Raw genomic sequence first — 14,635 nt, 5'->3', positions numbered from 1 at the left:
TTATTCTTTTATGTAGCCCAAAAGAAACACCATTATGTTTTTGCATGGTTATTTTGTCTGGTTGAAAGATCTTTTAGATTTTTTTCATTTGTCCCTGATTATAGTTTTCTCAAAGTATATTAACTGGTGAGGAGCTATCAAGTTGATTGTAAGTTATGATATCAAAACAGAAAATAGCATTGTGACGTCATAACTTGCAATCAATTTCACACTTACGGCTCATTGTGAAATTGACTCCAGGTCATAATGATATAATTGATATGTTAAAGTAACTTTATTCAAGCCTCAAAATATTGGAACAAATAATAACATCACATATTATCAAGGTGTATCTATAACTGATCTTTTTACTTAAAGTATGTCAGAAGGAGTACATTTGATCAATATTTAAGCTACTCACGAAATACTCAAAGGTATAAAACACCTGCAAATTATTTGGTCTCTGACCTTTACACAACACGCATGCCAAAGAATATTAAACACAATTGAGCATATCTTTGCCCTCTCTGGAAGATGTAATCCTCTGTCATGATAAAATCAACCAAATTCAAGCTTATATGGCTACTAACACTTCTTTCAAGTTCGAGGGAAAATTGAAGGTGGTAATAATGGTAACTGATGGATCAGTCAAAAACAAAACACCTACCACAACTTAGTTGAATGGGATATTGACTTGATCTTTGGTACTAAAAGGAAAAGTAGTCACACAAGCAGCAGTTTTTGGTGGGATTGGACTTACAGTGTATAATGGTTCAAGGAACTTTCAAGTTAAAGATAAGAATATATGAAGGGCAGTGTTTAAAAATACCGTTTATTTCCAGTAATGATCTTGACTTGTGACCTCGGACTTCAAGATCAATGGTTATCTGTTTATATTGAAACCATCATTGAGAACCCAGGGGTGCCTCCAATGCCTGCTACCCCTATGCCATTTTTAAGCCTGATATTCAGAGCCAATAACCCATCTTAAGTTTATTCTTCTACCATTCAACAGTGAATGTTGGGAATTACATTGAAAGCTATGGTGACATAACAAAATGTGAAATGCCGATTAAATGGTAAGTGTGAAACACATTTATCAATTCAGCTGCTAGGTATACTCTTACTTGTACAAGTTCATATCAGATAGCACCCAAAGTTGCTTACAATGTTTGTCCCATCCAAAAGATGATTGTGACAATATCTGGACCAGGGAAATGAATGAATGGATGATTCCAATATACCACCTACATATAAGTGGGGGTATGAAATGTCTTTTTTTTTCAAAAAGAGTAATAAAATCAATTTACACTCAACCTGACCTCATCTGAAAGTAGTTTTTCATCTTTTACATCAACAATAATTAATAAGTTTGTTTCCTTTAAACACCATAATGGGGTGTCTAAACACCTACATAAAACTTACCTAATCTATGTATTTAGCCAATGGCCTGACAAGTGAAAACTGTTTCATGCAAGTGGAAATCCAGAATTATTCGTTCAATACAAAAATCAAAGTTCTTTTAGCACTGAAGGTTTTAGATTTTGTGAAAATGGTAGCATGAACAAATTTTAAAGATTACATGACATAAAATAAAACTGTAACCATACTTTGTATTTCCAAATATATATAAACAGAATATCAATCATAACTACTGATTTCTGAAGTACAAACTGTCAATGTTTAAAGTGTTTCCAACTCCAGACACATTTACAAATTGTGTTCCATTTCATCTTTTCCCTAATTTTCAAATCTGTCAAAAAGTTAATTTGAGTTTACATTAAAAACCTTTTTAACAGAGTATTCATGCTACATTTTAATTATACTCAATTAAAACAAATTTCAGCTTAAGAAATAATTTCCATGATAAACATAAGATTTTCCAAAACTAGACACTTTATCAATTTGAATGTTCCTGTCAATTTTAAACGGTTAATATCACTGCTCTCCACTTCCTGTTTATTAATCATAAAATATTAATGATAGGATGGAGATTTTGACTAAGTGTGTTAAATGGAAGATGCTTAACACATTAAATGCTTCTTGGCACATTACTGCAAGAACTAAGTTCCCTAAATGCTAATTTATTACTAAACATGATCTTTAAGGACAAAAAGGAGTCCCTCAATTTTCAGTTGATTTGAAAACTGGGTTGGAATTTATTGGTAGAAATAATAGAATATTATTGAGCTGAAAAATTGCCAAAAACGTATTTACTTGTTATAAAAGAGTTCCTGTTCAATTTTTGCGGCAGCTAATTATTGCAGTTTCTGAAAAGTCAGCATGTTCGCGGGTATTAATTTCACGGTTTTCAAGGTTTTTCAATAGTCTCTGCCGTGTGTGATTCCAATTTTAATCAGTTATATTACCGTTAATATTGCAATAAATTAAAATAAAGTAATAGCGCCCATTGATACGACATAAACAAATTGACTACATGTATAGTTTCTTCTGGCCATTTTAATCTTATAGTGTATTCTTATTTTAGACTTAAAAGAACTCCCTTAATTGCCCAAGCCCTAGCTTATTGTAGGGATTAACTTTTTATTGACAGTTAGCGTGTGTATTTAACGGTAATCTTTTATCGGTGATTCCCTGTAGTGTGTGTTTGACACTTACATTTTGTTTTTGTTAATAGAATGTCTGCACAGTATTGATTTCTATTCTTTGATGTGAAGGGTACTCTATGGCCATTGATACAAATCATTATGTAAATAAGATTATGAATTTAGAAATTATTACCCACATGCCTTTACCGTATATGTTTTTATAATAGACTTATAATGTAAATTCATAGCTGATTGCATTGAATGATACAACCCTTACACGAAATGATGCTTCTATTCAAAATTGTGGAAACCATAATACAACGGTCAAAAGACTCAGTAATTTGAATATATTTTCGCTGGTACTAATTTTCGTGCTCTTGAAGCAACTGTTTACTGTATTGAATGATATAAAATGAATTACATTTGGACTATTTTTTTTGGTGTAGTGTTCAGAGATAGTAGAGAAGTTTCTGGCATGAACCAGTGACATAAGGTAATTTGATCCTGAAGGATCAAAAAACCCAAAAATATTTAAGTTCAAAGGTTAAGAACTAGTTGCTGAGTGATTTTTATATACACACTACTTCTTCAAAGCAGACCTTGTACTCAAGACAAAGAAATTTATTTTTAAAGTTGTTTCAACTTTATTTTAAGGACTTCAACACTTGTCATAATAATAATTATTACATTGCAAAATAACAAATATCTGGTATCGTTCAAGTATCCTAGCTTTACAACTGTAAACATATCTCAGAAGCATTAACAGATAAAGAATATTGTAAACAGTGTTTAGTATTAAGTCAAACCCGGTCTTCAAATGTCTGTCTAAAAGATAAAATGCTTAGAAATGATTAACGCATAACGAATAGATTATATCCTAATGTCACCGATGTAGCTTTAATTAATTCTATCAGCTTTGCTGGTCATCATCATCAAAACCTTGGGACAACAAAAAGTTAGCAGCCATTTCTTCATTTTTTTCACATGCAAAATAGGCTTGAATACACATTCCTTCTGGAAATCCTAAAGCTTTTAACTGAAATAAACAAAACATAATGCTAGGTAATATATTTATTTACAGAAAGGATTTAAACTTGATAAAACTCAACATCATAATAACATTAAGAAGTAAAGTTTTAAAATGAAGATAACACTGTGAACTACTAAATAATTATGTATTAGCTTACTTTATCATTAAGGACAGATTCTTCCACCTAAAGCATACATTTTTCTGTGCATTCATGAAAGGCTGGATAATTGCTATCGAGAACTATCACAAACTTTGTGTGAATGCTTATATACTGGATATCAATTTAATTTCACTACTAACACTTTACCACATCCTGTGAAAGTACTTTAATTCACGGATACCAATTTTCATGGATTCTTGAATTCATGGTTTTGAGATTTTTCAGTATACACATCAATGGGAATCTCCTTTTCATTGGAAATAAAAGTTCATGGTCTGGCTCACCTACAAAAACCATGAAAACTGGTATCCCACAAACAACACTACTTCCACAGTACTCTATACTGAGGGGATTTACTCATTGTCGTTTTTTGTTTGTGATTTTTTTTCTTGCTAATGAACATAAACTTGTTTACAGTAGTGGTAACACTTTTACCTACTTAAAGACTCTGTATTTACTTACTCTATCAATGGCTTCTTTTTCTTGAGGTGTAACTTGTATGTAATTAGAACCTTGAGGGGGAGCCAACCCACCAGCACCCTGGGCTGTTGAATCTCCTCCTTCTTCATCTACGGGAGCATTTAACATCTGAATAAATCTTTCTTGATTTTGACTTATGAGCTGAAACAATAAAAAAAATTAAGTTTATGAAGTTACACAATACATACGCATGTTTTTTTTTTTTCTAAAATCATCGTAACATGCAAGCTTTCAGACATCGGACCTATACATAGATGCCAACTCCTTTTTTATACAATCAATAAAAAAATTGTGATTTTGCATTTTTTGTCAGTTAGCAACATAAAAATTGAAATTGACAACTTGAATTGGTTCGGCATGAAAACATGTTTCATTCACTATTCCGAAACAACTAGATTTATCTTAAATGAAATCGAAAACAAAACGCACTGTATGATCAAAATCCATATTGCACTTATTTCAATAGTCTCTGCAAAGCAAATCACGATCAAAATATGTTTTCTAACCCCTGAACAACTCCGACAGGAAACGACTGGAATTCTGTAAATAATAGACTGTTGAATGTAACACCATACATGTATATTCTATCTGAAATTTGTATAAATTACTGACAAATCATTAAGATTAGTTTCTATGCCAGTAATTTGTAAGCTATTTTGAGTTACTTTTTATAGAGTAAATTCCTTATGTGTAATGAACTTAGCATTGTTTTGTACCAATTTGCTCAGAGAGATATGAGGTGTGCAAGCGTACATTGAACTTATACTTGGCCTTTTATTCAATATGATTAGGATCTTGAAAGACTATTCGTGGGTTTTATTTTTCAGTTTTGAAACAGCTTAGACCAGAACCCCACATTTGCAGAGAAATAGCTGTGATTAAGAATTTGAACAAAGTTATGAATTTGGTATTTAATGATACTAGTTATATGAAATTTTACCTGTAATAAAGGTGGATTTGACTGTCCAATCTGTTGCAATAAAGCTGGTAAGACCTGTGGATTTTCTTGTATTAACTGTCTCATTCTTTGAAATTGTGGTTGTGTTCTTAAAAATGCTAAAGGATCTTCACCTAAAAAGTAAACGTTATGATAAAATATATATTTTCTGTTTAATTCACATGTATTTGGCAGAAACTACTTAATATTTCTTAAAGGTTAATTACCAGTAATGCCAAAACTATTTTGCTTACTGTTCAAATACTTTCATTGGTGAGTAAAAAATTCTCAAGACTTGAGAAACTCTTACCACTGCATTAAATTTTGAACTTGTAGATGTCATTTGAACATCACTGACTCCAGGAAAATTTAGATTTACAGTCCGATTTATTAATCATAATCAAAACAATGGGTAGTCCATAAACAATACATGTACTAGTTTCATAAAAGTGACCAAAATATTTAGGTCTCCAGAAAAATCACATGCAATTCTAGATCTTATGCTTTATGCTTCTGGACATTTTCAATTTTTACAGAGGTAATATCCTACTATATTTGAGATCAAACCAAAGAAAAGAAAATAGATTTTAAATCAACTTATTTTTGTATCAATGGTACATGTATATGCATGCATATATATATAAATTTAAATATAAAATCTATTTAAAAAATTACAAGACAAAACAAGAATAAACTTAACTCAAGTCAACCCTACCTTCAATGAAATCATCATCTTCTAAAATGTTTAGTTTAACACAATCTCAATTTTAAAAAAATGATATTGAGATATTTATAAGAGTATGTGATTGATAATATACAAAATACATGTAATAGGTAAAAAAAATTAAGTCTTACAAAGTGCAAAGAAGGATTCAGAAAGATTATGTATGTACAAATGTACATGTATATGTATATGAAGTACAACTGATATAAAGTTTGTCACTCAATACAATTTTTTTAGCAATTAACTAGTTTTGAAAATTTAAAAGTCAATTTTAAACAGCATTTCTGTACCTAAGTTGAAATTAACAAAAAAGAAGTCATAGGTTTCATAATGAGTGTGAAAGTTGAATATTGCAAAATTCAACTTGAGTAGTTATGATCTTGAAATTAAACAACTCAAATTGATATTTTGCGATATCCAAATTTCACAAGTTATTAAACTTTTTTCTCTCTGATTCCTTTGGAATATTCTGGCTGCTTGACATTCTAGATCTGTCATGGCGGAAATTCCAGCGACCGTTATTCTATGACATCACCAGTAGTGTGGGGAGAACAGAGTTATCAACGTCACAACATCGCTTTCGATCAATAGTTTTTAATAGAACATGATACACAATTACACAACAACCAATGGCAACGGCAAATTTTTCACATCACTAGTTCATATCACATTGTCACAAATATTTAACTGTCGAAGAAGTGGATAAAGTGACCAAATCATAAAAGGAAAAAAATTCAACCTAAAACTTCGAACAGAACAAAACATTTTCTTACCATCAGACATATCAATATCCTCTGTAATTTACAAATTAATTTCTACTTAAAAAGGATGTCAATACTGTGGTTGTTTTCTTTTGTTTTCTTTCAAATATTTTGAATATTTGTGGTTATCATTATCATGACGGCACATTTTCCGCAATTGTTATACCATGTTATAAAGACATTGTATGAATGTTCTGCTGAACAAACAATATTTGCATCCTCAAGGGCTAATACTTAAGGAAAATCTGTATATACCAAACTAAAAATCTATAACAGACAACTCGAGGTGCTAAATATCAGGTTAATGCATATTGAACCTATGTTATGTTGGTTTTACTGTAACTGATCAAAATTTTTTTATTTATCCGATTTAAACCACAAATATTATACCAAAAGAAACCAACACATCAAACTTTGCAAGTCTGTATTATATATAAATCAAACCTAATCCACTTTACTATGAACAGACAGACTATCCAAAAAAACTACCATATTTTTCCAGACTAGAAGTCAATATTTTTTCAGCAAAGTGTCAGCCTCGACTTAGCGTCCACTTCGACTTATCTAAGGTTTTTCAAGAAAAATGTTCATCAACAATGCATACCATTAGATTTGTTTAGTTCACTTTTGATTGCTTTAATTCAAAATTTTTGGTAAACTGCAATTAACAAAAGCCGTCACTCAAACAGAACTCGAATATTATTGATCATTGCCACTATCCTTTATGAATGAATACGATGATGTTAATAAAAACTCTAAAACTTTAAATCCGCTAAAATATATAAATAAACTCTAGAAGATACGTTAACAAAACCCTTTTTTTAACTTGGAAAACTTGAGTGTTTTGGAGTTATCGGTTCTTTTATATGCAAATTTATACCCATTTATGGTATGTCGTAACACATTCGCACATGGTTTAAATTATGATTCAATTAAGGTGTTATCTAAATGGCTAATTGCAACCAAATTTGCAGGTAACAATTATTTTTTATTGTATTTCATAATACCAGGTAATAGTGTTTACTAATTACCGCTCATAATTATGACCAATTCATCAAACAAATTTCCCACTTATTTCACACATGGCTGCCCACGTTTGACATGTTTAGGATTTCGTACTCCTGATGATCTATGGCTTCAGAGCCATTGACACGCCATTCAATAAAAATAATTGAACTCACGGACAAAGTACACTTTAACAAAAACAGATATTTATTTAATTCAGAATCTTATACTTAGTAACATTGCACGGCAGTGGAATAATATGCTGTTGAAAACAAACCACTCAACTCGGATATTCGATGACACATATGATATAAATGCACACGCCTGACCCTCAACTTATCTGCCAAATTCCACTTATCTATGTTTTAATCGTCAATTTTGGTCAAAATTAGGCAATTCAACTTCTACTCCACATCGACTTATAGGCCAGAAAATACAGTATACTCCAATGTAAACCAAAAAAAAATATACATTGCAACAAGAAGATTCTACTTCTTTCCTTCATATCATATTTGTGTTGTTTTTGTTTTACATACCAGTTCCAGCAGTGCCTGGGGCTCCAGTAGGAGGTGCACCAGCTGCAGCAGGGGGTGCTCCTAAAGAGGCTGATGGTGCACCGGTAGAGGCAGAGGGTATACCTGTGGAGGCTGGTGGTCCTGCAGAGGCTGGCGGTACCCCAGCAGGGGCTACTGGAGGAGCTGGTTCAGGCATGTCAGGTATTCCCTATAAAAAATACAATAATTCTTGTAATATAATTGGTTACATTTTTTAATCAAAATTGAATGTGACATAAGCTTGTAATGTTTATTATACATGTACTATTATTTTATAAATGACTTGTGTTTTTTTCCCAGACTAAATGAAATCTTTTCTCTCATCATCCCTTTTGACAAGGTCTTGAAATCGTAATTAAACAAATTTTAAACCTAGTTTTAAGTACCAGTCCATTAAAAATTCAAACACTGCCTTTGATAAGGTGATTCATGCTGTAGAAAAAAACTCATAGAACAAACGATGTTTTTTCAGACTACATATGCTGTATTTTTATGTGACAATAGTCCTTTCTGTATTTGTCAGCACTTTTGAGAAAACTACACTTCAATCTCCCACTAAAATAAACCAAATCAAACCAAATCAAGAATGATAACTCTTGCAAAGTGATAATTTCATCTGCAATCTATATAAATTTTATCTCAAATATGCAACATTCAAATGAAAAAGTAAGACTGGTCATGTGGTCTATAGCTGTTTCTGAACATGAAATAAAAGTGAATTTGGTGGGTTTTTGACATGCATGAATCATCTGCTGTCTGATTTTTATAGAGTCAGCTACATAACATGAAAACCTTTCAAAGGTATCCAACAATAATTTTACAACATCTTCATTTGTGTAAATCTACATAAAATGTCTAATCTTCCTATAAAACTACATCAAAAGCCACTGAGTGGTGCAAGATATAGGGAGAGGAATGAACGGACAAATGGTAGGACAGAATGTCATGGAAATGCCTATATAGACTTCATTTGCAAGGGGGATTATTATAGTTTATTATATTGCATTTCCCATATTGGCATGTGTATCAACACAAGATTTCCAAGTCTAAATCATTACAAGAAAACTCTAGATGTCCATTTCCAGTCATATTTGAATACATTTTTTTTGTTATTCATCAACAAATAATTTGATTTGATATCTGCTCACAACTTTTGGCATTATGCAAGGGGCAGTAATTTCCAATTTACTTCCAAATATGCAACAATTATGTTTATTATCATTAGTTTTTTTTAGTAACTAAAATATCATAAATGCATGTATTATTCATGAATATATGTCTTCATATTTCTAAATTTTTATCATATCTGACTTGCCTTAAAGAAATTCCAAGCTTTTTTTATAAATAACAAGATGCAAATTTTCATCATAAATAAAATCGTGTCAATTAGCAGGTTCATTATATTGTTGTCATTTACATATTCCTAATTTGTACATGAGGGGTGGACATTTTATTTCCATACACCTTAAATACTTAAATGGTCCCTATTTTTATTGTTGATCTGTGTACATACACCTTACCAATTAGTTGTGTAAACTGTAAGCATGTTGTTCATTGATCTTCATCAGTACTACAAAGGATCAGTTTACAAAGGGAACTTTATGAAAATATTTAAAACGTAAACGAGTATCCAAGTACCCAAATTGTTCTTGAGTTCTTGGTTTCCTAAGGAAAACTTGAATACTCAAGTATTCATTACCATCATTAATATTTATAAATAACAAAGCACTTATAATATTGTGAAATGTTTACCCCTAATAAATATTCTACAGCTCTGTCTGGATTATTGAAGCTAGCTCTCAGAGCTCTCAGAACCTGTTCTCTATCAAAACCCATTGTCATCATTTCTGTCACCATGTTTTCATACTGTTGTCCAGTCACTAGCGCACTTTCTGCTGAAGACAGTGATACAGTTTCTGTAGCACTAGGAGCTGTGGTTGTGGTAGTGGGAGGAGCAGCTTCAGGTGCTTTAGGTGCCTCTGCTGTCGTGCTAAAGATAGAAAATTCTGACAATTTTCAAAGCATGTTAATTTAAATACTCAGTATAGATAAAAAAAATCCTTAACTATAAAGTACAAGATTCATGTACATCAATGCATTAATAACAAATACTATTTCAATTACAGCAGAGAGTTTTAACAAGTTTAGAAGTGGTTAAATCTACTACAAACTCAATTCATAAATTGTATATGCAATACATACATGTAAAGTACTTAATGCAATCAACAATTCATAAATCATCAAATGGATGCATTATTTTTTCTAACTAGTGTTTTGACTAGAAGTGATTTATTACCTAGGAGGCGTTTCTTCTTTCTTTTCTTCTGGTTTTGTTTCTGGTTGTGTTGCTGGTGCTGGTGTTGGTGTAGAAGCTGCAGCAGCCTCCACAACAGGGGCAGCAGCAGTTTCTGTGGGTTTTGTAGGAGCTGCTTTTGGCTATAATACACAAAATAATTGTTCAATTCATAGCACTTTTAAACATGAAAATGGTAATAATGACATGTAAAAGCAAAGTGCTCTTTTTATCATTTAGTTGAGAACGCAAAATAAGAGGCAGACAAATCAAAAGTCTGCAAGAAATCCATCAGTTCTTATGTGAATTTAAAAATTTTGTGTATCCTCTGAAGTACATTTTTCCTTGTAGTGATGTGTTATAAAATAAATTTTCATTTGAGCAACAAATGTATTTTTGACATGACTTTGTTTTTAGTCATTGTTCATTGTATGTGTACTGTAAATGTACTTACTTTCGCAGTGGAAAGAAAAGCACACAATAAGTACCTGTGAAATTTATTTGCATCACTAAATAAACTATTCATTTCAAATTAGTACCCGTGAAAATTTATACATGTGAATATGTTGTTCACTTGACAGAATCCCCAAAAAAATATAAGACGTTTACAAGTGTCTTTAGAAAAAAAAAACACATTTAAAACTAATTAACAACAAAGTTATATCTCAACATCTTCTAGTAAAGAAATATAGCTTTTATACTGGTTCTGGATCACTGATATCAGAGATTTTAGTCCTCTATTAAGGAACAACCACCTTAGTGGTCTCAGCTTGATTGTGGGTTTGATCCCAAAGCCAAGTTAAACCAAAGACTTAATAAAATTGGTTGTCACTGCTTCTCCACCAAGCACTCAATATTTAATGAGATAGAGTGACATCTGTTGGCTTGGAGCCAGATTCATTTGTCCGAGTGGGGTGGCATGCCTATCTGCAGCCTATTGTTTTTATGAGCTAGCACATCAAAGATTTGGCTCAGTGTGTCAGACTACTACAAAGCAGAGTCATTTTGATTAGTCAATTGTCCTAGTCCTAAAATGCATGAAATACATGCCATCGGACATTAAACAAAAATGAATCAATCAATCAATCTACTTAGGAATGTGGATGAGAAAGAAAAAAACATACATTATGAGCGCTACAGGAAACCATGTTTACATAAATCTGTTTCTAAGATTGTAATTACCTTTGTTACCATGACAACCACAAAATTTTTCTCTTCAATTTTGTACTCAGAAATCTTTTTTTCATCATCAAGAATTTTTCCTACAATAATGAGAATGTTCATCATATGTATTGTAAAGTAAGCAGTCAGGCCATCAAGTTTGTTGCAAGGTTATATACCAATAAGATACATTTTTACAGTAAAATTTTTAGTATGAAATTTACAAAATAAAACACACTTCAACCATGGTTTGTAATAAAGCAATTGCAATCAGTTTTCTGACTACTTAGTTGACTTGGAGACATCAGGGTTATTTAACCTCAAAGTCCTATTGAAGGGACTGATTGATTACCTCGAGTTATCCGAGATTTCGATTCATCCGAGTTTAAGTCATCCGAGGTAAAATTGTATTGGAGTTTTGTAGGGGAGTTTTGCTGGGACTTTGTAATTAGGTCGAGTTATCTGATATTTCAACTAATCTGAGTTTGACACATCCAGGTTCCACTGTATTAACTATAGAAGGATGATCACAGAATGACACAGATACTAGCTGCTTTTCAAATTTTCTAATTATATATAACAACCAGTAATCAGTCGTCACAACAAACTATCCAGTTCACAGGCCCAAAATACATTTTTCAGAAATTTTTATATAGTGCTGTTGGCCTGTAGTTGTTAATTTTACAGGCCTACCTCCATTTTGACAAGCCTTGGGCCTTGGACTACTGTTTAACTGTGAAGACTGAGTAATTGCAACACATACATGTACTGTGATTGAATACAACTATATTTTGAAGTCTAAAGCATTGTATTAAAGTTTAAAAAGTTGAACAGTTGTTTAAAATATCATCAATAAAACAAAACTGATGGACTGACAATTAGACATGTGATGATCACATACAAAATAAGTACATGTAAAAGTAACTTTAAAAGTGTATTACCAGCATATATTAACTTCTGTCCTGCTGCTGGAAATGTTTCTTTTCCTTTTTCTTCCTCTATCTTCTCTTTTAATTTCTTCACCTATATAAAAAAGTTTAGATGAACATTTTGGCCACTCATCATTTTCACACAACACATGTATACATCATACTTTTCATCTAATAATACTAATGACTGAAATGCATCTTATCTAATGATGTTCATGTTTTTTGTATGAATAAAAATAAATAGTATACCAAAAAGTTTCAGCATGTATGTTTCTGATGAAAAGTTTTGTTATAAAAATGATGTCACAAAGACAGGATTAAGTGACAAAATTAGACCAAGGATTGATCAGGCTAAGACAAATTAGCTCCCTCCAAGGAATCCCCATTCTAAAATTTACTATTACATTAAATAATTTTCTGCATAAGAGTTTTTGAATGCTATCGGTTGGCTGTATGGGTGTAAAAATTCCACTCCATCATGATCAAATCTGTACCACTTCTTTGCAGATTGGACACATTGGTGTTATTTCTGGTGAATTTCTATGAGTTATAAAAAATGCCACTTTGTCACATTAGGATTTATAAACACAAGCCTTTATTCCTCAGTTTCAGTCAATCTGCTGTGTTTTCACTGTAGAATAAAAGGTTTCAAAATGAAAAACAAAATTTATAGCTGGTCACCACTATGTTTTTTACTTCCATTTTAACTAATTGGGGAACGGTTACTATTGATTACTGAATTGTAACTGTAAAGATCTTGTCACTATCCCCTAGTTGGCTGGCAAGCTATTTTCTGACAGTGCAATCTAACCTCAAGCACTTAACATGTTTTAAGTCACTGCAAATAGGCTAATGCTAAACAATTACCTAAATTTAATTCCACAGGGATTGGGATTACTATGTACCATGCACCCTAGTTGCATTTCCTCTTAAAATGGTACACTGAGTGACTAATGAGCCACATCATGTGCATGCACTAAGTTTTCATCATTGATGATGGAGTGTTGTCCACAACTTGTGAGCATGAACATGTCTTTTAACAAGGTTTTTATTAGCTACAGGTCGGCATTTTGATCACCATCTTTTCAAGAGGATTTGAGGACTGGGTAATGAAACGGTACTTTTCCTGATTTGTTGAGATCATAAATTGTTGATCATTTACATATTTAAAAGAAAGAACAACTGACATTGCAATCTTAAAGATTTAAGTAACTCTATAATATCACATAAGTGTGGACTGGTGGTCCCATTTGAACTTGAAAATGCCACCAAAGAATTTTTCAGCTAGACTCAAAACAGAAGCAGTTTGGCTTATAAATGTTTCACTGAAATTTTAATCAGAATTATCGTCTGCTACAGACCCCCTATGTGCACATATAGAACATAGAACTTATGAAATAGAACATACCCAAAAAGCAAACACAAACACGTGAGGATAATAAAGCCATTTAGGAACAAAACATAACAAAGTTTACTATTGTCGAGGACTGGTCGGGGACTATGTAACATGTGACACCGGGCATACTTAAGACTTATACTAAGCATGGGTTTTTCAGTGAATGTTCCTCTCAGAAAATGTCACTATATATCTAATTGAAAAAATGTCAATACACCTTATTTCTTGCATTTTTCAAGGAAAAAATACCAACAACTATTTTCGGTTTGACGTGTACATAAAATGACAAAGTGGTTTTTTTCCTTTATTTGGAAAGTGACGCCGAACCGGGAACAACATGTTTCGTTGAAATTGATATCTTACCGGTTCTTCATCAGGAATTTCCACCTTAAACGTTTGTTGTTGTAATGTCTTTAAAGTGATTATCATTTTCGGTTCATATAAAATATCTAAATTCACTATATTTACAATTTTTAGCTTTTACGAATCGATTTTGCAAGTAACCGGATGTGTAGTCTGAAGTGATCCTAATACTGCAGTTAATGAACACATTAATAAGCATGAACTTCAAATGAAAATAGTAAAATGCCACCCCTTATTGACACGTGAAAAAATGTAGTGTTGAAAAATGAAATTTCAATTCAACAGTTTCTCATGAGTTTGTTTTGTCTGCGATC

The 14,635-nt window shown here is 31.9% G+C and overlaps 1 protein-coding gene across 3 annotated transcripts; it reads right to left on the bottom strand.

Moving 5' to 3' along the window:
• Window positions 1–3,148: 3,148 nt before the first annotated feature.
• On the bottom strand, window positions 3,149–14,632 carry LOC148628747 (lysine-specific demethylase RAD23A-like). Of its 3 annotated transcripts, XM_088593956.1 has the most exons (11): window positions 14,322–14,499; window positions 12,575–12,656; window positions 11,655–11,734; window positions 10,476–10,615; window positions 9,932–10,169; window positions 8,162–8,348; window positions 6,633–6,653; window positions 5,851–5,871; window positions 5,139–5,269; window positions 4,181–4,339; window positions 3,149–3,564 (listed from the first exon to the last, which is right to left on the bottom strand). In XM_088593956.1, the coding sequence occupies exons 1-11, from the start codon at window positions 14,385–14,387 to the stop codon at window positions 3,439–3,441; spliced, it is 1,251 nt and encodes a 416-aa protein (XP_088450082.1). In that variant the 5' UTR covers window positions 14,388–14,499; the 3' UTR covers window positions 3,149–3,438. The 3 variants fall into 3 exon arrangements, with proteins under 3 accessions (XP_088450082.1, XP_088450090.1, XP_088450099.1); XM_088593964.1 differs by lacking the exon at window positions 5,851–5,871; XM_088593973.1 differs by lacking the exons at window positions 5,851–5,871; window positions 6,633–6,653 and having other exon boundaries at window positions 14,322–14,632.
• Between the last annotated feature and the right edge of the window lie 3 nt (window positions 14,633–14,635).

The sequence above is a fragment of the Perna viridis genome, chromosome 1 (assembly GCF_037379345.1).
Source record: "Perna viridis isolate PV_CMFRI_1.1 ecotype Kerala chromosome 1, ASM3737934v1, whole genome shotgun sequence".
Taxonomy (NCBI): domain Eukaryota; kingdom Metazoa; phylum Mollusca; class Bivalvia; order Mytilida; family Mytilidae; genus Perna; species Perna viridis.
This window is presented reverse-complemented; position numbering and strand designations above follow the sequence as displayed.